The 26,679-nt window shown below is 39.7% G+C and overlaps 2 protein-coding genes across 2 annotated transcripts in view; one reads left to right on the top strand and one right to left on the bottom strand.

The window, feature by feature from the left end:
* mRpL1 (mitochondrial ribosomal protein L1) overlaps positions 1–18,038 on the bottom strand; it is a 51,134-nt gene extending 33,096 nt beyond the window's left edge. Inside the window, exons 1-4 of the mRNA XM_067148557.2 lie at positions 17,915–18,038; positions 17,523–17,727; positions 6,374–6,587; positions 211–378 (exon numbers count right to left, since the gene is read on the bottom strand). Coding sequence (XP_067004658.1) covers positions 211–378; positions 6,374–6,587; positions 17,523–17,727; positions 17,915–17,951 — 624 coding nt within the window. The 5' untranslated portion in view covers positions 17,952–18,038. The remainder of the gene's footprint in view (positions 1–210; positions 379–6,373; positions 6,588–17,522; positions 17,728–17,914) is intronic.
* A 404-nt stretch (positions 18,039–18,442) lies between these two features.
* Positions 18,443–26,679, top strand: part of LOC136874858 (CCR4-NOT transcription complex subunit 6-like) — a 215,512-nt gene continuing 207,275 nt past the window's right edge. The window contains exon 1 of the mRNA XM_067148544.2: positions 18,443–18,535. Coding sequence (XP_067004645.1) covers positions 18,499–18,535 — 37 coding nt within the window. The 5' untranslated portion in view covers positions 18,443–18,498. The remainder of the gene's footprint in view (positions 18,536–26,679) is intronic.

The raw sequence follows: 26,679 nt of genomic DNA, 5'->3' as shown, positions 1-26,679 counted from the left end.
AGTATTCTAAACACAAGATTCTCTTTTACACTTGGATGAGAAACCTTCAAATATTTAGTGCTATGAATCCATCAACTCACAAAGTGATCTAATCTAGGTAGTTAACTTGTGCTAACAGCCAGTTGGCCTTATCTGTACATGCTAAAATCTGAGCTATATTTCATTACTCTCTTCAGAAGAATATTTCAAAGTAAATGTTTCTGTTTTTACCTGGACATCTTTGATAAGTTCAGTACCACCACATAGAGTAGCTCCAGCTTCCAGTGCCATTTTCTGCAGCTCTGGTGATTTACAAAAGACAAGTACAGACCTGTCATCTCCAAGGTCAAACGGATAAGGGATATGAACCACTCGCTTGAAATTGTCCACGAATTTATTCTAGAAAACCAAGAATATATACATTTAATTAAGTGATAATAGAGTTGAAAAAACTAATAATATTTGTATTCAAGTTACTAAGCATGGGTCAAAGTCTAATGCTGAAGTCCAGCAGTAGAATACTTTATAAGAAAACACTTGAAGAATGCCAATACAAAATAGAATTGGTGCCATATTATAAACCCACTTTACTCTATGTGAACGACATTTGTATACCAAATATAACAATTTCAAATTTAAGTTCCCTTAATAGCAGAATAATATGTATGCATATCAAGCACCACATTTTAAACAATGAAATGAACAACTGAAACACACTTTTAGAAGTGTGAGCAACGAACATGAAATTCAATAATACATTTAAAAAAATTAATAATAGTTAAGGGTCAAAATTGTCAGAAGATAATAACAGCAATTATGATGCAGTTTGTCATTCCATACATGATCATTTCTGGGCACCATTTTATTTTTATTTGCCTGGCCTCCATGCATACCTGTGAATTTGAAATTTGCTTACATAACACGCTTGATTCCGATAACAAGAGAAAGTAGAAGTTTTCAATGTTCTCTTTTAGGAGCAGTATCAAATAACAGATAGAACACTGCTCTGATATATCAGGAATAAATGATATCAACATCTATGTCTCAACACTCCCCATCACTGGTCAATATCGAGAAGCAAAATATTTCATTACACTCGACCTCAGTACTCGCATACATAACCTTGAAGCTCTCAACATGCTCCATGGCAGACCAGTCTTCCACATCTATTTCAGTCATCAAGGTCAGCCCTCAATATCTGTGAACAAATTTTCACCCAAACAAGTCCCGCTGCAACCTAAGTGATAAATCTCACTCGTTACAGCTATCAATACTTGAATGCATAGAGAGGGTGTTTGTTAGATACTTACAGAGCCAATTTTTATTTTTTTATTTTTTAAGTATCCTACATAACGTGTATTTCAAGATGTGAATGAATGAGGAGCAAAGTGAAAATTGATATTTCCAAAACACATGTGCTGTATTGGCAAAATCAAAACGAATCACTTATAACAACACAAAAATTTTGCCCTGATCGAGTAGATGATTTCTGTAATTGGAGAAGAAAATATAGAAATATGTGCAATAAAATTACAAAACAATGACAATCATAAACCACAAAATGTTACTAATCTGTACGAATGACAGTTGTACATACCACAAGCATTTCATCAAGACTTTCTTAACCCTACTACTAACAGTGTTGCTCCTGAGCTATGTGTATTTCAAAAGTACTTCATCAGTTTCTCTTCAAACCCATTGTTGCCATAAAGCTACAGGAGCTATAGGTGTGCATTTTCATAAAACGACACCAGATAGTACTTGCAGCACTGATCTAGATGGCAGGAGTGGGTGGGTATTTTCTAAGGAATTACCACCGTGTTACATAATCACATTTTTTGAAAAATGGTTTGTGAGTTAACATTTCAAATTAGTGTAATAATAATAAGATTGGTTTTACATCCCACTAACTACATTTACAGATTTTGGAGAAGCCAAAGTGCCTGAATTTTATCTCTTAGGAGTTATTTTACATGCCAGTAAATCTATCAACAAGACGCTAACATATTTGGGCACCTTCAAATACCATCGGACTGATTCGGGATTGAACCTGCCAACTTGAACATACTAGCAGGCTCAACTGCCTTTCTACCTAGAATTCAGAGAGAGTTGTTAAATAAATGGAAGGTGATGCTGACAAGTAATTGATTTTAGGTCGTGAATATGTCACTCTTTTATTGATGAAAATTGTGGGGGAAAATTGTCACATACAGACTATCAGAACTTTTTAGATTTATTCATAATTTATAAGACAAATTTCAAGAAGCTTCAACGATAGCACACATGGATGTTTTCTTAATCTAAATCAACAGAGATTATACCAAAGATGACATTGTAAAGAATGTTCACAAAAATGTTAGATTTTGTATGCCATATTATATTTTGTGTGTGTTAATTATTTAGGTTTTAAGTCACTTTTTAAAATAAATGAAATGGCTTATGGTTTTTAGTGCCGGGAGTGTCCAAGGACATATTCGGCTCGCCAATTGCATGTCTTTTGATTTGACTCCCGTAGGCGACCTGCACGTCGTGATGAGGAAGAAATGATGATGGAGATGACACATACACCCAGCCCCCGTGCCAGCGAAATTAACCAATGATGATTAAAATTCCCGACCCTGCCGGGAATCGAACCCGGGACCCCTGTGACCAAAGGCCAGCACGCTAACCATTTAGCCATGGAGCTGGACACTTTTTTAAATATATGTAGCTGAAGATGGTCACACAGTGACCAAAGCTGGTACTACTTCTTATGAGTTAGGATAAGATATTGTGTGCAGTGTTATATAGTGTTGATTAGGTGGATTCCTAATAAAAAGTCCTTTTCTACTCAGCGATCAACTTCTACTAACCTGATTAACATTGTTCAGAGTGTTCTTAATACAATGGACAGACGTTTCCAAGTTGACATGATATATTCGGACTTTTCCAAGGCATTTGATAAATTGGATCATGATATAGTTCTTTGTAAATTGTCAGCATTGGGCTTTTCACAATAAATATTAAAACTAACTGCCTCATATCTTTCTTGCAGAAAACACTTTGTTTCTTATAATCAGGCTAAGTTCCATGTTTTCAATGTTAATTCTGGTGTGCCTCAGAGTTACAATTTGGGTCCACCGTTTTTCCTGGTATTTATAAATGATTTGCCAGATGTTGTACAGTTCTCTAATTGTTTGTTGTTTGCAGATGATAAGTTGTTCAAAGAAATTAGTAACTATAATGATGCACTTCAGCTACAAGCAGATTTGAGTTGCCTCAATAATTGGGGAACAGAAAACAACCTTTTAAGTGCTCTGTAATGTCTTTTTCTAGAATAAGCAATAAGATCCACTTCAAATAAAAGTTGAATAATGAAAAGTTAAAAAGGGTAAATGCCATGAGGGATCTAGGTGTTACTTTAACATGAAATCATTCATTTAATTTGCATATTGACAAAATTTGTAATGATACATATAAACTACTATAGTTTATTATAAAAAATAGCAAAGATTTACAAGACCCGATCTCAATTTCAACTCCTTTTAATTCCTTATTAAAAAGTCATCTGAAATATGCTTCTCTAGTTTGGATGCCGTATTATAAATCACATACTGACAATGACAAACTGGAGAGAATGCAAAACAAATTTTTCAGATTAGGACTGTTGTTCTTATTTGGATACAATATCATATAGTAACCTCCTATGTGAATTTAATTTTGTTTCCTTAAAGAAATGAAGAGAAATATTGCAGTTGGTTTTTCTATACAAATGTGTGAAAGGCATATTCGGCAATAGTGTTTTGCTTGAACAGTTTCATTTTAATGTGAAAACATCTCGCTTACGCCTAAAGCAACTTTTCTATTGACCATAAACATTCCCCACTGCAGAGAATGTGCACAGCATTTATTAAAGTGCATAGACAATAACTTTGATTTTACATTTTCAAAATTTCTTGTTTTGATAAGAACTGTTCATAGTATAAAATCTGAATGTCAAAATTTGTAGATTTATTTCATTTTATTTATATAACTGTGCTCTTAAGAGAGATGTTTCTACGTTTGTTCTTTGTTACCAATATGGCCACTGCTGTAAAGATAATATACGCAGCTTACTGAATCTTAATTTAATAATCTTCTATAAATGATTGTGCAAGTACTGTAACATTATATATGACTGTACAATTGGCAATTTTGACTTTATTTCCTGGTATTTATTTGGTACTTCCACAACTGTATTCATAAATTCAGTGGATATATAACTAACATTTCTTCTGTCTTTCCACTTTCTGATTATCATGCCTTGAGAATACCGAGCAATATTTGTGCCTCTTTCCAGTTTTGCAGATACAACTTCATTTGGCGCATTCCTTCTACTCAACCGCAGTGTCCTAGTGCAACGCGTTTTAAGGTCCACGAGAGTTTTACCTAAGGTAAAGCTATTGTAATAATTGTCCAGGTAAATGTAACAACCTACATTCAGCTTCTCCTCGAACAAATGCAAAACAACCTTTTCAGCCTGACCTTTCCCCTCTTAGATCGTAAAGCATCCCTGTGTACGCAGTACACTTATTTACAAAACCATCCAGATTGTTCAGCTTGCTGCTTGTTGTTTAAAGGGGCCTAACATCTGAAGTCATCAGCCCCGGACTGTTCAGCATGTACACCACTAAACTCACGTACACTGTTCTCCAAAGCACGTAACACCTCAGCTTCTAGAAGAGGCATTTGATAATGTTGATTGGACCAAGCTCTTTGAGATTTTGAAGGTGATCGGAATCAAATACCAAGAACAAAGAGTTATCTAGAACCAGTATGAAAATCAGTCTGCAGTGATAAGAATTGAGGGCTTTGATAAAGATAGTGCAATCCAGAAAGGAATGAGGCAAATCTGCAGTTTGTCTCCCCACCTTTCCAATGTTTATATAGAACAGGTGGTAAAGGAAAACAAAGAGGAAATTGGAAAGGGAATCGCAATCCAAGGAGAAGAAATCAAAATCTTGAGATTTGCTGATGATATCGTTATTCTATCTGAGACTGCAGAAGATCTGGAGAAATTTCTCAATGGTATGGGCAGTCTTGGAGGAGGAGTACAAGATGAAAATAAGTAAGAAGTAAGTCCAAAACAAAAGTAAAGGAGTGCAGTTGAACAAAGGCAAACAATGTGGTAAATATTACATTAGGGAATGAAGTCTTCAAGGAAGTAGATGAATATTGTTACTTGGGTTATAAAACTAACGTTGGCAGAAATAAAGAGGATATAATATGCAGACTAGCACAAGCAAGGAAGGTCTTTCTTAAGAAAAGAAATTTGCTCACTTCAAAGTGATATAAGAATTAGATGTCTTTATGACTTTCGTCTGGAGCGTGGCATTGTATGGAAGTGAATCATGGATGATAACTAGCTCAGAGAGAAAGAGAATAGCTTTTGAAATGTTACCAAAGAATGCTGATGGTGAGATGGATAGATCGAATCACGAATTAAGAGATAATCAAATTAGTGAGAGGTGATTAATTTGGCTAAATTTGACGAGAAGAGAGAGAATGATAGGACACATCTTAAAGCACTCAGGGCTTGTTCAGTAAGTTTCTGAGGGAAGTGTAGGCGGTGAAATGGTACAGGTATATGAATACGACAAACAGATCAGAGTAGAGGTAGGATGTAGTAGTTATGTAGAAATGAAAAGATTAGCATAGTAGGTTGGCATGGACGACTGCATCAAACCAGTCTATGGACTTATGACTCAAACAACACACTGACATCATAAGAAAACTTATTAATTCATTAATAAATATACATTTATGGATATTATTTCATGGTCATACAAGGTCACTCAGTTTCAATATATTTTTCATTCCTCTGAACAGCTCTCAATTTTTGTAATTCAATTTTTTGGACATATATTTTATTTAATTTCTCACAAAGAAACCATGTATTCACTTCACTTCACAAGCTATGAGAACACAACTTTACACTGTGATGGAAATCAATCAAACAGGACGAGCATGAGGTGGGCTCCGACTGTCCCAGGCAACAAACTCTCACCTCAGAGAAATAAACCAGAGTGAAGAAATCTGTCCTCTTTGAAAGAAATAAAGCTGCTGGTATTTTGGGGATGTGGAAACATGAGTGTATTTCTTTCAAAGTTCAAAATAGGGCAAAATATGGGACATCTACCATCCCAGATAGGAACTACCTGGTACATGGGACAATTTGCACAAATACGGTAACTGTCCCATAAAATAAGAGACTCTGGCAACACTGGTCTTAAGAATTCAAACAGTATCCAATCTTTTTCAATATAGTTAAAGATACTTTGAAAAGTTGTTAGATATATCCAATATGATACAAATTAAATTTCTATTACTACCTTCTGCCCAAATATGGTACAAAATATGTAAATGGACAGCTCACCTTCTTTGGAGCCCTCATGTCAAGTTCTATGAATGCATTGAGAGGAGCGTCAGGCACATTGTATATGGTTGGATGATGTGTCTCTCTATGGCATTCCACAGCCTCTGCAAAGCTGTATATTCTCCATTTGTGGTACTTCCCAATCCACACATTGTCAACAGGATCTGATTTCCAGAAGTCTTCAATGCGACGTTTAGTGGTTGGTACTTTCAACCTTAAAAAATAAATACAGATGTATTTGTGAATTTATTTACATTGAAATGAAAAGATTAGCATAGTTGGTTGACATGGAAGGGATGCATCAAAACAGTCTATGGACTGATGACTCAAACAACATATTGACATCATATGATGTAGGGAAAAAATTATACCACCACCTGGAAGATTCACAGGAATTATTACCACTGTAAGGAATAAGAGAATTGCATCCACAATGCAGTGAAATGGTCAGAAAATTTACCACTCTCTAAGAAGAGCTTTTTTTTTTTGCTACTGGCTTTATGTCGCACCGACACAGATAGGTCTTATGGCGAAGATGGGACATGAAAGGGCTAGGAGTGGGAAGGAAGTGGCTGTGGCCTTAATTAAGGTACAGCCCCAGCATTTGCCTGGTGTGAAAATGGGAAACCACGGAAAACCATCTTCAGGGCTGCCGACAGTGGGGTTCGAACCCACTATCTCCCGAATGCTGGATACTGGCCGCACTTAAGCGACTGCAGCTATCGAGCTCGGTCTCTAAGAATAGAATAATAAGACATGTTGCTAGTTTTGTAAATCACTCCAAAATAACATACTGTCTGAGGTGTATAGAAAGATACTCAAAGAAGCTAACAATCTGCTAATTGTATTGCTTAGTACATGAAAGATCAGAATAACTCAAGAAATGCTGCCATCTGTTTTCTTTTTAATGCTAATGGTTTAATATTCCACTAACATATGGAAGACTTTAAGCGATGCAAGAACACAAAAGAGTCAGGATTGGAGAGGCTTTAATTCTGGACGCCACAGGTAAACTATCGTAAATGCAAAACCGACAATTTTGAGGTTTAACTTATACCGTATGTGACTTATTTTGGTCATGTCTCCTTAAGGATACACTATTGTATATGTATGTTTGGCAGGAATTAAGATAAGCTATGTGATACTACCGTATGCACAAGGAGAAACCAGCAATAAACAGTGAAAAGTGATCATACAACAGTTCAACCTTTTGCCGTCCACAGCACTCCTCATCGTATTGGCTCTTATGACAATATGCCATGGTTAGAACTGTTGATATGAGCTGCCTTAAAGTTGGAAAATATGCACTTCAGTAGCTTCTTTCTGCTCTCCTGTAAAGTTAGTGAAATGCCACTTAAAGATACTTCACTTCTGATGTCCAGAATTAAAGTACAACCCAAGCATCTGCCTCGTGTGTAAATGAGAAACCACATGACAGCCGCATCTGTGTTTCTTTTAATATATGATTTCTGTGGTATAATTGGAATGATCTACATTCACGCTCATAAATTAAGGATAATTGCAAATTGTGGTGCCACACAACGTGGCACTATACAAAACAGGCGCTAATAGCATAGGCACATAGTGAACACAAACGAAACATATCTGTAAGTCCACGGTATTGGTGATAAGTTGAGAAAACCGTCCCAAAACACACGTGCTACAAAACGCCACTGTTTCCTGCGTATGTACCCCGACATCAGTATGGGATATGATCACCATGCACACGTACACAGGCCACACAACGGGTTGGCATACTCTGGATCAGGTGGTCGAGCAGCTGCTGGGGTATAGCCTCCCATTCTTGCACCAGTGCCTGTCGGAGCTCCTGAAGTGTCCTAGGGGTTTGAAGACGTGCAGCGATACGTCGATGGGGTTTAGATCTGGAGAACAGGCAAGCCAATCCATTCGTCAGATATATTCTTTTTCACGGTACTCCTCCACGATGGCAGCTCGGTGGGGCCGTGCGTTATCATCCATCAGGAGGAAGGTGGGACCTACTGCACACCTGAAAAGGCGGACATACTGGTGCAAAATGACGTCCCAATACACTTGAACTGTTACAGTTCCTCTGTCACAGACACGCATGGGTGTACGTGCACCAATCATGATCCCACCCCACACCATCAAACCCCTACCTCCATACAGGTCCCTTTCAAGGACATTACGGGGTTGGTATCTGGTTCCTGGTTCACGCCAGATGAGAACCCGGTGACAATCACTGTTCAGACTATACTTAAACTCGTCCGTGAACATAACCTGGGACCACTGTTCCAATGACCATGTACTGTGTTCTTGACACCAAGCTTTACGGGCTCTGCTGTGAATAGGGGTCAGTGGAATGCACCTTGCAGGTCTTCGGGCGAATAAACCATGTCTGTTCAGTCGTCTGTAGACGGCGTGTCTGGAGACAACTGTTCCAGTGGCTGTGCCAATGTCCTGAGCAAAGCTACCTGCAGTACTCCGTGGCCGTCTGCGGGCACTGATGGTGAGATATCGATCTTCTTGTGGTGTTTTACACTGCGGATGTCCAGTTCTGTAGCGCGTGGACACGTTTCCTGTCTGCTGGAATCGTTGCCATAATCTTGAGATCACACTTTGTGGAACACGGAGGGCCCGTGCTACGACCTGCTGTGTTTGATCAGCCTCCAGTCGCCCTATTATTCTACCCCTCATAACGTCATCAATGTGTGTTCGTTGAGCCATTTTCACTACACAGTCACCATTAGCACGTCTGAAAACATCTGCACACTTACTCGCTGCACCGTACTCTGACATTCACCAACACACCTCTGCGTATTTGGACTGCTGCCAGCACCACCATGCGACGACCGCAGGTCAAATGCATCATATGGTCATACCCCGAGGTGATTTAAAACTGCAAACCGCCCACCATCGCGTTGTTTCACCATGTATCGGCCTTATCCCTCATTTCTGAGCATGAGTGTACTTTCAGACAGACATAAATCATCATTCTAGAGAAAGATATGTATTTTACATCGCTCTGACACAGACAAGTCTTATGGCAACATGGGTCAGCAAAGGGCTAGGACTAGGAAGGAAGTGACCATAGCCTTGATTAAGGCACAGCCCCAGCACCTGCTTGTTGTGAAAATGAGGAACTACGGAAAACCATCTTCAGGGCTGCTGACAGTGGGGTTCGAATCCACTATCTCCTGAATGCATGCTGACACATAAGTGACCCAAATCCATAACCCATATTTCCATAATTTGTTGGCTACCTGATCTATCTGCTGTTACAGGTAATAGTTGAGTTACATCAAACAGTTGTATCTGAAGATCTACATATTGTATTATGTTTTAAAGTTAAAAACTTCATGATTGTTCCGTATTGAATAGAGAAATAAGAAGATGTACAATATTATAGGGAAGGATCCACCTTTCAATACTCCGTAGTAAAAAGTAGTTACAACCTGTTTATTGGGAACGGTTTCAACACATTTCAAGTGTCATCATCAGCCAATTAGCGAAGATCTTAAAACAACTAATGTTTTGAACATTAACTGAATTGCTACAATATGATACAATGTTAATATTTTGCCTGTGTTCAATATATTAGTTGTTTTAAGATCTTCGCTAATTGGCTGATGATGACACTTGAAATGTGTTGAAACCGGTCCCAATAAACAGGTTGTAACTACTTTTTACTACGGAGTATTGAAAGGTGGATCCTTCCCTATAATATTGTACATCATCTTATTGTATTATGTTTACTATGAGAGATTTAGAACGATATGTCTTACATGAGTTAGTTGTTATATGTTTCATTAATCTACAAAAGCTCCATGTACCTCTCTTCACTTATGCTGGTATGTTCACAGCCACAAGTTCCATACATACATACCTTATCGGCAGAAGAGATAAAGTTTGTCTTTCACAAGTCAGACAAGATAACATATTTCACATCTGGAGCTGAAGACCTGGACTGTGAGTTAATCTATACTGCAGAAATGGTAACAGAAGCAACAAAACATTCCTAAATGCAGAACTACACCATGATAAAAAATATAATTGATCAACAAAATATGAAAACAAGCTTCACATCATGATAATATTAAAAATAATCAAGCTCTTAACACTATGCACCCACCAGTAGTAATATTACTACCAAACTTTGCAAGCATGTGTGAACACCAGAAGTTAGTAATAAGTTACCACCACAAACTTTCAAATTAAACTGCACAAAAACTAGTCAAGTTATCAATTTGGCTGTTGCCTTAGAATGCTGTCGGTTTTTCTTTCTACTGATAGATTTCATTATCTTGCATTGGTAAATGGTAGTGATTCCTAGGGACAATGTTTCATTAACACATGCACTCACCTAGACTCTGATGTGACAGTTGAGGAATTTCATGGGATAGAGTGGTTTTTCTAGAATATGTATAAAAATATAAATAATTAGGCCAAATAGCAAAAATTACCAGAACTATCCTGAGAGTCTAAGTCAAAGATGTTCCAGCTCAACGTTTCATCCCGCAGGCACACAGTGTTGTAAGCGGGTGGGTGGGCGTGTTATTCAGCCACACTGATGTTGCGGTTACGTCACAGGCCATGATGGCTAGTGCCAGGCAAAGACCTGCCAGTCAGACTTGGAATGCACCGATACCTAACTTCAAAATGGTGGCAGAAACTAATGAATAAGAAAGGGCCTTGCCGAATCTCTATGCAGAGAAGATGGGAAGATTTTTTTTTTTTTTTTTTTTTTTTTTTTTTCCATTTTATATTTGATAGCAGTGGACCACCATGCAAAATGCCTTCTATGAGGTCACTTAGTTACATTGAAATGATATAATGTCGAACGCCACTACAAAGCGTAACAAGCTCATTTGCATGATGATGATGATGATGAACAGGATGTTCGAATGAAAATGGTTGAAGATGGATTTTAAATATTATTTTCTGAAGTTTTTGAATTAAGTATGACTTTTTACTGAATGGATAACAGGGATTTAACTTTTCTAGTGGAAAATCTGTCATTCCCATCTAAGAAATTGTAAATCATAGCTTGCACGCTTCAACCCACTATCTTTCTACAGTCGCTCAAAGAAATTGTTGAGTATATATATATATATATATTCATATGACTCTGGCTGAGCTACCATCAAGTAGCACCACCTACACACTACGGTTTCTTTGTCCATTCTGACGCATCACAATTGTAACCTGCATGTCTACTGTTTTAACTGCATCCATCTGTGATTTACGTGTGTAATAAATAGTGTCATTCTAATATAAACTGTGCTGAACTTATTACTTTCCGAAACATCGTGCCTTTTCAACAGGTTACGGGCCCAGGATGCGCGTTTGGAAAATTATTAAATGTGTAGTGATAAAATATACTGAAAAATAGACACGTGAAAACATTGTGTTGCGCACAGTTGGCGAGACTGAGTTAAACATTTAGCGAAGTGTCTTCTGCGAAGAAATAGTGTGTGAAGATGAACACTTCAAGTAAGGTGTGCATCGAGACGTTGTCAAAGGACAACTTTGACACGTGGAAAATTCACATGAAGGCTGTGTTAGTAAAAAATCGTACGTGGGCGTACATAGCTGGGATAAAGGTTAAGCCTGAACCGGTTAGTGAGAACGCGGCCGCTATTACAGAATGGGAAGAACGTGACAATGAAGCAATGTCAGATATCATCTTGGCGATTCAACCCTCGGAATTGAAATAGGTAAAAGATTGTGATACTTTGCGCAAACTGTGGCTAAAACTAGAGTTGATGTACCAATCGAAGGGGCCAGGTCGGAAAGCAACATTATTAAAGCAGATCTTGCTTCAAAGAATGAGTGAAGATGGGGATGTACGCGATCATTTGCGGACATTTTTCGACGCTGTGGACAAGCTTAGTGGTATGGACGTGGCAATCAACGATGATTTGTTATCCATATTACTTCTGTATAGCTTGCCAGTCAGTTTCAAATACTTTTGGTGCGCAATATAATCTCGCGACGAACTTCCAAAGCCCGAGGTATTATGCATAAAAATTGTCGAAGAAAAGTGACGCGAGGAGCAGTGATCGGAACAACATGATGCAAAACTGTATGACTGTTGAACGAAAATGCAAGAACAAGAATTCTAGAAAGCTCACAAGCAAAGTCGATAAAGGCGAAAAAGGAGTATCCACATCTCTTTTTTGCTATCGTAAAAAGATAGGTCATAAGGCGAAGGAGTGCAAATCGAGTAAAAATCATCATGACAATGCTCACAAGGCCGAAGGAAGTAGGGCCTACCTCGCTATAAATTACACCAGAACTGAACTCGACGCAGATACAGTGTGGTGCCTCGACAGCGGCTGTACATTGCACATGTATAAAAATCTGGACTATTTTTCACAAGTAGAATCCGATGTTTCTGACGATTTAAAGTTAGTGAACAGCTCTACAACGAAAATAAGTGCAAAAGGTGTTGTGACAATGTCAATGAACGTTGATGGTTGAGATAAAAGTTTCAACCTATGCGATACATTATACGTACCTGATCTGCGTACTAATCTAGTCTCAGTCGAGAAGATCGTAGATAGGGGTCACCGCGTAGTGTTTGATGAAACATCCGCTCGAGTTACAGATGCAAACGATAGTACTTTATTCGTTGCACACAGAAAAGACAGACTTTATTTTGTTAATGGGTCGTACACCGAAGAACACGGGAAAATTGCCCGAGCTGAATACTCACGCAAAGGGTCTATTATGGACTGGCACATCTAAACATAACGGATCTACGTCAGGCAGTGAAAAATAAAAGGATAGAGGGAATAGAAGTCATCGACACTGAAGAGGATTTTGAATGTTAGATCTGTCTCCAAGGAAAGATGACACGTACCCCTTTTCCGAAGAAGTCTGATAGGAGAATGGAACAAGGGGAATTGATTCATTCTGATATTTGTGGCTCAATGAGGGTTTCCTCGAATGGAAACGCGTGTTACTTCGTCACATTCGTCGACGATGCGACTGGATGGTGCGAAGTGAAGTTTCTTCGCCAGAAAAATGAAGTCGTTAATGAGTTTCAGGACTTCAGAAAACACAGAAAAACACGAAGATAAAGATTTTGCAGTCTGACAATGGTACGGTGTACGTGAATTCCCAATTTGACGCATTGTTGAAAAGCTGCGGGATCCTACAACGCCTGACGATTCCTCGTAACCCTGAACAAAATGGAGTAGCGGAAAGGAAAAACCGTACACTCGTCGAGATGGCCAAATGTTTATTAGTGCAGTCCAGACTTCCTCCTCCTTTCTGGGCAGAGGCTGTTTCAACAGCGAATTAAATTAGGAACAGATGTCCTACAAGTAAACTGGGTGGGCGAACTCCTTATGAAGCCTGGACTGGAAAGGTTCCAAATGTTTGTAAATTCGAAAAATTTGGATGTGAAACCTACTGCCTAAATCTATCGCCGAACATAGGGAAACTCGACCCTCGAGGAAAAAAGGGCATATTCCTCGGATATGCGGAGCAGGCCAAAGGTTTCAGAATTTGGATACCACAGGAATGAAGAGTGGAAATCTCACGTGATGTCAAGTTTTTGAAAGGAGACAGAAAAGAGCAAAAATACGATCTTGATATTTCTCCAAGTCAGCGCCCAAATGCAGAGCGCTTTGATGAAGATCATCCCAGGATAGAGCCAGAGCAGGTTGATCCTTTCATCAATGTAAACATAACTCCTAGACATACACAACGTACAGAAAGCATCAAAGATCCAGATAGTTCAGAAGAAGAATTTCTTGGTTTTGAAAATGAACCAGAAATACAACAATCTCCACATGCTCCAGGAAGACCTAAAGTGATTCATTCGGGCACATGAGGCAGACTTTGAAAGCATTACCAGGAACGCGGTGGAGGACAAATTGATTCGGTATGTCTGGCTGAGGTTCCAATTCAGATAGCATCTTCAGGTCCAGAGAAAAATAAGTGGATGCTGGCGATGGCAGATAAATTTGTCTCTATTCTAAGAAACAAGACCTGGAATCTTGTAGACCCCCCAGAAAATGGGATGACAATTGGAAGTCGTGCAGTCCTTAGGAATAAGTACGGAGCAAATGGTGAGATCACAAGAAGGAAGGATAGAGTCGTAACCAGGGGTTTTTCCCAGAGACCAGGTATAGATTATACTGAAACATTTGCACCAGCAGCACGACTCAGCTCAATACGAATGGCTATTGCACTCACTGCTCATCATGGAATATACGGTATGTCCGACAATTCGATATAGCAACTGCATACTTAAATGGATTTGTTGAAGAGGAAATCTTTATGGAGGTACCAAACTACACCAGAGAAATACTCAAATTCTTCGTACAGGAAAGCAATGCAACATCCGAGATCATAGGTGAAGCCAAGAGGATGCTGAAGATACTGAACAAGGATCGTGTGTGCCGTATTAAAAGGGCTCTGCATGGCTTGAAGCAGGCTGGCCGCTGTTGGCAGCAACGCTTGAACGAGCAACTACTAAAGCTTAGTGTCAAACCAACGTCCGGCAATTCGAGCGTCTATGTGAAGGGTTCTGATGCTGATGCTCTCCTAACCATAGTTTATGTTGAAGACAGTTTTATCATGGAACTCGAGAGAAACTGACAAGGTCCACAAATTTCTACAAAAGTCGTTTGAGGTCAGAGACCTAGGAGACGTTAAGTACTGTCTCGGGATTGAGTTTTCTCGAGACGAATCCGGTATAACCATGAAACAGAAAGGTTACGTTATGGACATCTTAAATCGCTTTCGAATGTCTGATTGTAAGCCTGTGGCCACACCAATTGAAGCTGGAATTAAACTGTCAAGATCAAGTAGTTGGTCAAAGGATGATGGTAAGAAGCCCCCCCCCCTTACAGAGAGCTCATAGGTGGACTTATGTATCTATCAACTGTAACGCGTCCAGACATATGTCATGCAGTGAGTGTCTTAAGCCAATACAATGATTCTTTTGGCAAAGAACACTGGAAAGTGGCAAAGAGGGTACTGAGGTACCTGGAAGGTTCTTCTGATGTGGGAATCACCTTTGGAAGCGATACCAGTAATTTAACTGGCTATGTAGATGCTGATTGGGCTGCATGCATCAACGATCGCAGGTCATACACTGGCTTTGCCTTTACAATGTATGGCAGAGTCGTATCTTGGGAATCCAGGAAACAACGGACAGTGGCATTGTCCTCAACAGAGGCTGAATATATGGCCTTGAGTGAGGCTTCAAAATAGGCAGTGCACTTACTACGACTAGCAAGGGAGATAGGCATTAACAATGTGTCGACTGTACAGCTATATAACGACAATATTGGAGCTCAGAAGCTTGGTGGAAATCCTGTTTTCCACTCTCGGACTAAGCACACTGATGTGCGACATCATTTTGTATGAGAGGTTCTTTCATCTGGGGACATTCACCTTGAATACTTGTCAACTGAGAAGATGCCTGCAGATATATTAAACAAGGGACTACCAAAGGATAAGCACTGGAAGTGCTTAGAGTGTCCGGGTGCCAGAAGACTGAAACGCTGAAGCTGGTTCAGCCTTCGAGAGGGGGTGTTGAGTATGTATATATATTCATATGACTCTGGCTGAGCCACCATCAAGTAGCGCCACCTACACACTATGATTTCTTTGTTCATTCTGACACGTCACGATTGTAACCTCCATGTCTATTGTTTTCACTGCATCCATCTGTGATTTACGTAGGTAATAAATAGTGTAATTCTTTCCGAAACATTGTGCCTTTTCAACAGGTATCCACAGGGTTTTTATCTAAATTGAAAGTGAATCTGAAAATACTGTAATAAAAATTGTCTGATAAAATATTAATTGCAACAAATATAAAATACCCTGCAATCATTATATTTTTGAGTGACTGTACATTGTAACATGTTAGTTTTCTTGCAATGTGTAAATATAGGAAAATAAAACCATGTCTGTTAATATCAAACACAGTATAAATCACACATGAATATTTGAAGGAAAAGAAAAAGGTTTCCTTGCGATTGTAGTGTCCTTCTGTATGCTGTAATGCAAGCAAATTTTTGTTGAAAAAGGTGCGAAGAAAGCTCTATAATCACAATCAAATGGCACTCCTCCTTTGCCTCGCTTCATTCTGATGTATGCTTAACAAGTAAGCTGACCGCAGTGACGTAAAGCCCGCCCAGCCCTAACAGGCGCTCACCTGAGCAACTCTGATCTAAATCATGCCATTGCAGGGGAATGATGCCACATCAAATAGTGCAGGCGCATAGTGTTAAGGCTTCTTTTTGCCATGAAATTATCAGTGTTTCATCCCAATGTGACAGTGTTAACCTATTTATCCTCCTCCATTCACCTCATGACATCACTAACACAAAGCCTGTTTATACACACACTTTCATCCATCGATTTCATTTCTTGTTCTGAACTCCCTCCTGCCATTGGTTCCCACCTGTTTGTACCAATGAACTTAATCTCTGTTTTCTAGATAACCTGAGTCCACTCAGCTGTCATTCCCATACAGCATAGTCGGTTGAAAAAATTGCATCTGGTTCGTCATGTGGGTTCCTGTAGCCATGTTCTAGTTCATGAGCTATGGGCAATGGCTGAGTGACCTAGTAGGTGTCCTTAAGGTTGGAGTATCAACTGGTATGGAATAGGAAAGGGTATTTCAGATATATTCTGAGTTGAAACTCATACTTGGGCAGCTAGGATTATCAAATTCATCGGTGGTGCCTAAACCATTAGAGTGAAAAATTAAGTGTAAGTAAGGCTAGCATCCCAATCCACAGAGTGGAGTGGAAGGTAAAGGTTTCCACTTTCTGCAACTCTGCCACTCATGCGCCAGAGTGGTTAGCTCTATGCCTGGCCTCCTTTGCTCCCACGAATTAACATGGTATTCACTTTTGTTGCAGGTTAAGTAGGCCTCAGGACCATGTGCTACCAGTACTACAAAAGTGGAAAACTCGTTCCTTAAAAACTTTCGACTTTCTGACGGGAATCGAACCCATGTACTTTCAGATGAACCAAGCACCCTTTATCGCCTCGGCTAGGCGCATGTTCAGAATGAATAAAGGTAAATAAATATTGGAAAATTTGAATCGGCAAGAGTCAACAAACAGAGTAAAAGCAGCATATAATTTACTTTCTAGATCTAGTCAGGGTGTATATTCGTAATGACACAACTTACTTCCCTTTACCTCGTAGATAAAAAGGTACAGTTTCTATCTTCTTCTCTACTTTAGCGCTTTGAGCTTTCTTCTTCCTTTTCTCTCTAGTTCCCTTTCTTGCTGCATATCTGACTTGTAGAACTTCATTTAGTTTCAATGTTGGTAAAAGAAATTGGTGTCCCCAACGGCAGTATGCACCAGAAAACGTAAACTTGGTTAGTATACCTGAAACATTTGTACTTAACCTCAAAACGAGTTTTTACACCACCAATCAGCAGACATTTCAAGTATTGTCCATCATCAATGAAGTGCAGCTATATGTAAAATAATATTAATTACGATTTTCTACATCTTTACTTCTATTTTTCTGGCAGAAAACCGCCTTTCATTAAAACCAAAATACATAACTAACCTGAAAAGGAGGATGCCATGCTGGTGATCAGCGGCATCGCTCAGGTTCGGCAACTTTCGCAGATAAACGACCAATCGAAATGAAGTATAGTTCTCCGACTCCCCGAGTACCTTTTAATAAATGGCGAAGTTGTGTTTGTCAAGATAGTTTTGTTTACGATAAAATTCCATCAATATTTTACCACAAACAGCCGTTCGGTGTGCGTTTAGAGGTAGATGAAGGTGCGTGATGTATTGGTGTGTTGAAATGTTGTGTATATACTATGCCTACGTGTGAAAAAAAACCTCAGTTCACGAGTCGAGAGTAATTTGCATGTCTGGTAGGGGTGACACAAGCAGTTGCCATCTGTCCCCTTTTGATAGTTTCTTTATTTACAGTGGTTATTTCAGTGTGAAACATAATATGAAACTTCAATAAAGGACATAGGTTAAAAATATAAGTTCTGATTGGTTCTGTTCATTCATCTGTAGAACGATTTACTCTTCTTGCATCTAAGCCTTCTTGTGGGCATCGGTACTTAAATAGAGAGGATTATAGAATTTTGAATTTACTAAAGATCTGCCGATGAATAGGTGAATTGGATAATGGAAATAAACATGACGAATGATTGTTTAAGTGAAGGTATGTGTTCAGTTTGCTATATTTCTTTATTGAAGTACTGTTTGGTCATAAGCTGTAGAAGCTATCTTAAGAAAGTGATACTGAATTAGCTCATTTATGATTCGTTTTTCCTTATTTGGGGCTGATTTTCAGACTGTGTTCTATTCTAACTTTCTTTTTTCTTTGAATTAACTTGTTGTTTACTTCATAGTTCAAGTAAACAAGAGGTAATGCTGTATGTCACATTCTGCCTAAATAAACAGAAGTGACCTAAAATTGACTATGCTAGAAAATGCTGATGACTTCTATCTCTATGCAGAAGTTTCTCAAATATTTTCTGCTCCAGTAAATGTTTAATTTCATGCCATTATTAAGATGTAGGCGAGTAGTAGTAGTAGTAGCAGTAGTAGTATTGTCCTGTTTGTTTTCAGTAATAAGCAAAAAGATCTTCATGTGAGAGCATTCGGGTGCTACTAATATTGTTTGGATGACTGCTCTTTCCCTTCCTTTTTTTACACAATATAGGTATTAGGCCAATGACTGGAGTTATTCTCACATGCGTTAACATCGTGTAAACAGGTTATATTTGCAGCTAAATTTGGGTTAACACAAAGACATTTTTTTAGTATAGATACAGTTCCCTAGAAGCAAGATTTTATACCAAAGAGCCTGGTTCAAATAATGCTGGAGAAATAATGGGAGAATTAGGTCGCCAGGCACATACAGCGCTTATTTGTCCACCTAGGAACCATTCTGAATGATATCGTAGGACTGTTATCAAAATGGGAAGCCACGAATAACAATCCTCAGGTTGCCGACAGTGGGATTCAAACCCCTTATCTCCCAAATGCAAGCTCACCTCTGTGCGCCAACTTGATCGGTGACTGTCTTGTATTTTCAGCCTTTAGTATTCAAATATAGGCTAATAATATGAAATAAATACTTGCTCTCTGGTTCTTAACTATCTGCTTTAAGCAATGTATATTAACAAATTCTACATAACTTAATTTCCAGAATGTAAATCAGATCAGTGGTGAATAGTATCGTATCAGATTGTCGGAATAATTTGTGCTCTTTTCCTGGATAAATAATTGTATTAATCCGATAGGCTACAGCAGAATTTTTGACTACCGGTAAGAATACTATCTTCCAAAATTGTCTATGTTTTTACACTATGCCTTGAAATGGAATGGCAACCTTCAGATTCCCTTCAGGATTAAAAGTTAGTTTGTGTGGGGGAAGGTATATAATTACTTTTAACATTGCTTCATCTATAAGTGTTTTTTAAATCATTTACGTTGTACAAAACACATCCATGTCTTCTCTATGAGATCAGTAACAACATCTCTGTCCAATTCTTTATTTATTTCACAACCTAATGTTGTCTATTCCTTATCAATCTGTGACTTTATAATTTCTGCCTCTCTACTTTGCCAGTATTCACTATTATGATTGGGGACTCTTAAGAGTGTACAAAAAGCAAAGTGATGGATTCCTTTTCTCTTCCTACCTCTTTGTTGGCCTGAATTGAGGATTGTATTTTTTTTTTTTAAATCTCTATAGAGAGCTAAATGGCCAAGAACAGCTTTAATATCAAGATTTTCATCTTACTAGCTATGAACAGTTGCAGTATGCTGATATATTTTTAGTCCTTAAGTCACCCTAGGCCTCTTAACCAGAGGCCCCGGGTTCGATTCCCGACCAAGTCAGGGATTTTTACCTGCATCTGAGGACTGGTTCGTGGTCCACCCAGCCTATGTGATTACAATTGAGGAGCTATCTGACAGTGAGATGGCGGCCCCGGTCTAGAAAACCAAGAATAACTGCCGAGAGGATTCGTCGTGCTGACCACACGACACCTCGTAATCTGCAGGCCTTCAGGCTGAGCAGCGGTCGCTTGGTAGGCCATGGGGTAAATCACCCTAGTCTATCTGCTAAGTATTCGTATTCATGTTTCCATAGAAAGGGAAGTTCTACGCTATGTAAATATCCATGTATGAATACATGTAAAAGTTTGTCATGGGTGGGAAAAAGCTTTTGGTATGAGTAGGTGAGTGTCTTATTGTAAAAGACCCCCTTTAAACTTCCCTGGACAAATGGATTAATATTTTTGTGGAATTGTTTTGATAGAAACATGAATTCATTTGGCAACTTAGGAATACCTACATTCATGGGTGTTTTAAAGGAATGTGTATATATAACTAGTTCTGAGAAATATATGCTAATGCATATTTCTAGTGCACACGCATATCTTAATAAAAATACTGTAGGCACTCGTTAATCTGGTATGTTCAGGACCATGGCCATACCAGATTAGTGATTTTGCCGGATTATCTAATGTCGATACTGTAGTTTTTAATTTCTTCATTCTAGCAACTGTAGGGCTTTAAATAACATAGAATACAAAATTAAATTCAAACACTGAATATTCTTGTATTAATAAAGAACACAGTACAATAGAAACATTGATGCAGTGCCTACGGTGATATACCAGGTGGTCCACCAGCCCCTTGTGATCCAGTTTTATGCATCCCTTCACATTTACTACAATTCTGAAAGACATCGGTCCCTCTCCCTAAACTGGGGTAATATAACGAGATGCGTGTTTACCGGCTAGAAGACAGCAGGAATAGTCACAGGAATTTATTATGGATACCTTGAATGAACCCATAAAACGAGTACAGATATGCAAAACAAGTACTTTAAAACAGGAGATGGACACGCAGACCGGGAGCACGGTACTGTATAGGCTGGGAAGTGGGCGCCGTAGGTCAAGTGTCGCAGTAGCTCACATGACAAGCGAGCGGGCTGATGTGTGATAGTGGACAGTGCTCGAGGTAGGAGGTTCGAATTCCACATATAAAATTTTTTTACCAGTCATTTGCCTGGGATGTAGTAAGGTTGCATACCTGATGGCTTCCAAGGACTGATTTGTTTATTAGACCCTGTAAAAGACCGTACGTATCGTTGCATTGGGTATGTTGCTGGGTTGGACGAGGATGAGGAGATGATGGTCTGTGGTCAGTTAGCTACGTCGTACATGTTCCAGGCTTCGTAGACCAAAGGTTGGGCAAAGTATACCCCATTGGAGCAATAAAATGCGATGGCAGGTAAGTGTGTAGCTGCGCGAACTCCCCTCCTTCGATGCAATTCACAATGCAAAGTTTATTCACTGCCTCGAGATGTATTCCAGCATTATTAAAAGTTAAACAGTTAATTTATTGAAACCACCTAACTGTTTAACTTTTAATAATTGAATTTCAATACGGTCAGTATGAAAATAATCACTTTTAACAAATGTATTCCAGCGACAAGTATGTGGATATGTTGCCATTGATGCTTTCACAGCCCGTACTTATAAACATGATATAGGCTTTTGGGCTTATGCCATGTCAGGAAAATAAGGTGAAATTCTTTACATTTCGCAGAGAACTGCGCTCCTTGTCATCAGAAGAAAATCTCGACTGTGCATGATAAAGGCTTCTTAAACAATGTCACAGGAACACTGGCTATCAGTTAAGTAATACCGGTACCTGGTTGCCAGCCATTAAGGATTTACGTAAGTAGTTCCCTTCCCTGTCCCTTCACTATTGTTATTTCGTCTTGGTGTTTTCCAAATTTGTACGTTCCTCATCGCCAGATGTTTCATTCCAGGCTTGCGTCAATGTCATACACCTGTCATTGTCAGATGTTATGTACACATGTTATTGTGACCCTCTTAGACTGATTCTGATGGTTCCATCGCCTTCCGCTTCGAGCGCTAGCGCTTTACCGCATCCAGGGAACCATCTGGTGACAAACGAACGTACCATTTCCACTTCTATTACATACATACATACATACATACATTATCATTATAGACTGTTATGCCTTTCAACGTTCAGTCTGCAAGCCTCTGAGAATTTACTAAACGTCGCCACAATCCTCGATTTGCAACTAGTGTTGTGGCTTCATTTAGTTATATACCGTACCTCTTATCTTTAAATCGTTAGAAACAGAGTCTAACCATCGTCGTCTTGGTCTCCCTCTACTTCTCTTACCCTCCATAACAGAGTCCATTATTCTCCTAGGTAACCTATCCTCCTCCATTCGCCTCACATGACCCCACCACCGAAGCCGGTTTATGCGTACAGCTTCATCCATCGAGTTCATTCCTAAATTAGCCTTTATCTCCTCATTCCGAGTTCCCTCCTGCCATTGTTCCCACCTGTTTGTACCAGCAATCATTCTTGCTACTTTCATGTCTGTTACTTCTAACTTATGAGTAAGATATCCTGAGTCCACCCAGCTTTCGCTCCCATAAAGCAAAGTTGGTCTGAAAACAGACCGATGTAAAGATAGTTTCGTCTGGGAGCTGACTTCCTTCTTACAGAATACTGCTGATCGCAACTGCGAGCTCACTGCATTAGCTTTACTACACCTTGATTCAATCTCACTTACTATATTACCATCCTGGGAAAACACACAACCTAAATACTTGAAATTATCGACCTGTTCTAGCTTTGTATCACCAATCTGACATTCAATTCTGTTGAATTTCTTACCTACTGACATCAATTTAGTCTTCGAGAGGCTAATTTTCATACCATACTCATTGCACCTATTTTCAAGTTCCAAGATGTTAGACTGCAGGCTTTCGGCACAGTCTGCCATTAAGACCAAGTCGTCAGCATAGGCCAGGCTGCTTACTACATTTCCACCTAACTGAATCCCTCCCTGCCATTTTATACCTTTCAGCATATGATCCATGTAAACTACAAACAGCAAAGGTGAAAGATTACAGCCTTGTCTAACCCCTGTAAGTACCCTGAACCAAGAACTCATTCTACCATCAATTCTCACTGAAGCCCAATTGTCAACATAAATGCCTTTGATTGATTTTAATAATCTACCTTTAATTCCATAGTTCCCCAGTATAGCGAACATCTTTTCCCTCGGTACCCTGTCATATGCTTTCTCTAGATCTACGAAACATAAACACAACTGCCTATTCCTCTCGTAGCATTTTTCAATTACCTGGCGCATACTGAAAATCTGATCCTGACAGCCTCTCTGTGGTCTGAAACCACACTGGTTTTCATCCAACTTCCTCTCAACGACTGATCGCACCCTCCCTTCCAAGATGCCTGTGAATACTTTGCCTGGTATACTAATCAATGAGATACCTCGATAGTTGTTGCAATCCTTCCTGTTCCCTCGCTTATAGATAGGTGCAATTACTGCTTTTGTCCAATCTGAAGGTACCTTACCAACACTCCACGCTAATTTGACTACTCTATGAAGCCATTTCATCCCTGCCTTCCCACTATACTTCACCATTTCAGGTCTAATTTCATCTATTCCTGCTGCCTTATGACAATGGAGTTTATTTACTATCCTTTCCACTTCCTCAAGCATAATTTCACCAACATCATTTTCCTCCTCCCCATGAGCTTGACTGTTTGCAACACCACCATGATGATTTCCTTTTACATTGAGAAGATGTTCAAAATATTCCCTCCACATCTCCAGTGATTCCCTGGGATCTGTTATGAGTTCACCTGAATTACTCAAAACACTGTTCATTTCCTTTTTCCCTCCCTTCCTAAGATTCTTTATTACTGTCCAGAAAGGTTTCCCTGCTGCTTGACCCAGCCTTTCCAGGTTATTACCAAAATCTTCCCACGCCTTCTTTTTGGATTCAACACCTATTTGTTTCGCTCTGTTTCTTTCATCTACGTACAAATCCCTGTCTGCCTCGGCCCTTGTTTGGAGCCATTTCTGATAAGCCTTCTTTTTACGTTTACAGGCTGCTCTCACTTCATCATTCCACCAAGATGTTCGCCTTTTCCCATCTTTACACACAGTTGTTCCTAGGCATTCCCTTGCTGTTTCTACTACAGCATCCCTGTATGCCACCCATTCACTTTCTATATCCTGAACCTGCTTACTGTCTACTGTTCGAAACTTCTCACTAATCATATCCATGTACCTCTGTCTAATTTCCTCGTCCTGGAGATTTTCTACCCTTATTCGTTTGCAGACAGATTTCACTTTCTCTACCCTAGGCCTAGAGATACTTAGTTCACTACAGATCAGATAGTGGTCTGTATCATCGAAAAATCCCCGAAAAACTCCTACATTCCTAAAAGATTTCCTGAATTCAAAGTCTGTTAAGATATAGTCTATTATGGTACCCCTAGCCTCCCATGTGTAGCGGTGAATAGCCTTATGCTTGAAGAATGTATTCGTAACAGCTAAACCCATACTAGCACAGAAGTCCAGCAAACGCTTCCCATTCCCATTAGCTTCCATATCTTCCCCACATTTACCAATCACCCTTTCGTATCCTTCAGTTCTATTCCCAACTCTCGCATTGAAATCGCCCATTAGCACTATTCTATCCTTGCTGTTCACACTGACCACGATGTCACTCAATGCTTCATAAAACTTGTCAACTTCATCCTCATCTGCACCCTCACATGGTGAATACACGGACACAATTCTTGTCCTAATTCCTCCCACTGACAAATCTACCCACATCATTCGCTCACTTACGTGCCTAACAGAAACTATGTTGCATGCAATGGTATTCCTGATAAACAGCCCTACCCCAGACTCTGCCCTTCCCTTTCTAACACCCGTCAAGTACACTTTATAATCTCCTATCTCTTCCTCCTTATCTCCCCTTACCCGAATATCACTTACTCCTAGCACATCCGGATGCATCCTCTTTGCTGACTCAGCAAGTTCTACCTTCTTTCTTCCATAAGCCCCATTAATATTGATAGCCCCCCATCGAATTCCATTTCGTTCGCCAAGTTGTTTCCAAGGAGTCCCTCGCCTGTCAAATGGGAGTGGGACTCCATTACTCCCATAGGTCCGAGGCTTGCTTAAATTGTTCTGAGCTCGGTAAATTCATGAAGCAGGATGCTGCCCTACTTGCACATAGTCCAAGTGAGGATCTCTCCTCTAACGGGTTATGGACCACCGGTGAATTGTGTAGTCCTAGCCGCCTGAGCACAAGGAGGGCCACGACTCAGAATATGTCCGAGATGCCCACTCCCATTCCATAGCAACTGGTATCCCGACTCTCAGGACCACTTACTAGGCCACTCAGCCGTTGCCCATGGTTCACGAACTAGGACGTGACTACAGTAACCCACAAACATGATGTCTAAATTCAAAAGCTCATTGTTTAAGAAGCTTTTCTCGTGGACAGTCAAGATTTTCTTTTGATGACGCAGAGCACAGTTCTCTGCGAAACTTGAAGAATTTCGCCTTATTTTCTTGACACGGCATGAGCCTGAAAACCTATACCATGTCTATGTGAATATGTTACTTATCTGTGGAAAAGCTAGACAAATTGCATACCAGGCATGACGCCTGTACCAAGAACGCTATCCGGATAGACGACAACCGACTGGCATGACATTTCGGAGTGCGGAAAGACGCCTAAGAAGGACACGGCCTGTTCAAGATCACACCGTGACGTTTGCTGGCAATGAGGAGGTCATGTTTGACCCTATCCGGCGTAACCGTCATACTAGCACACGTTCACTGTACGCATGCCAGATTTCCTTTAATGACCGATCACCTAGCACCTAGGAGGCGAACATCAGCCGCGAGCGTCGTTTACGCTGATATTGCGTACCCACCGGTTTCACCCGTACCATCTGCACTTACATCAGGAGCTCCTTGGAAGGTATCAGAAAAATTATTTTGTGGGATTCAAACCTCTTATCTTGGGCACTGTCCTCTATCACATATCTTCCTGCCCGCTTGCCTTGTGAACTACTGCGACACTTGACCTATGGCGCCCACTTCTCAGCCTATACAGTAGCGTGCTCCTGGTCTGTGCATCCACCTCCTGTTTTAAAATGCGTGTTCTGTGTATCTGTACTCGTTTTATGGGTTCGTTCAAGGTATCCATAATAAATTAATAGTGGCGCTCACGATTCCTGCTGTCTTCTAGCCGGTAAACACGCATCTTGTTATATTATCCCAGTTTAGGGAGAGGGACTGATGTCTTTCAGAATTGTAGTAAATGTGAAGGGATGCATAAAACTGGATCACAAGGGGTGATGGACCACTCGGTATAAAACAAGCTGCAACGTGAACTGGGTATACAAGCGTTAAAGTGTTAGTCCTGTTGATAAATGATTTGAAAGAAATAATTCCATACC

This window comes from Anabrus simplex, chromosome 1 (assembly GCF_040414725.1).
Source record: "Anabrus simplex isolate iqAnaSimp1 chromosome 1, ASM4041472v1, whole genome shotgun sequence".
NCBI classification, from domain to species: Eukaryota; Metazoa; Arthropoda; class Insecta; order Orthoptera; family Tettigoniidae; genus Anabrus; species Anabrus simplex.
This window is presented reverse-complemented; position numbering and strand designations above follow the sequence as displayed.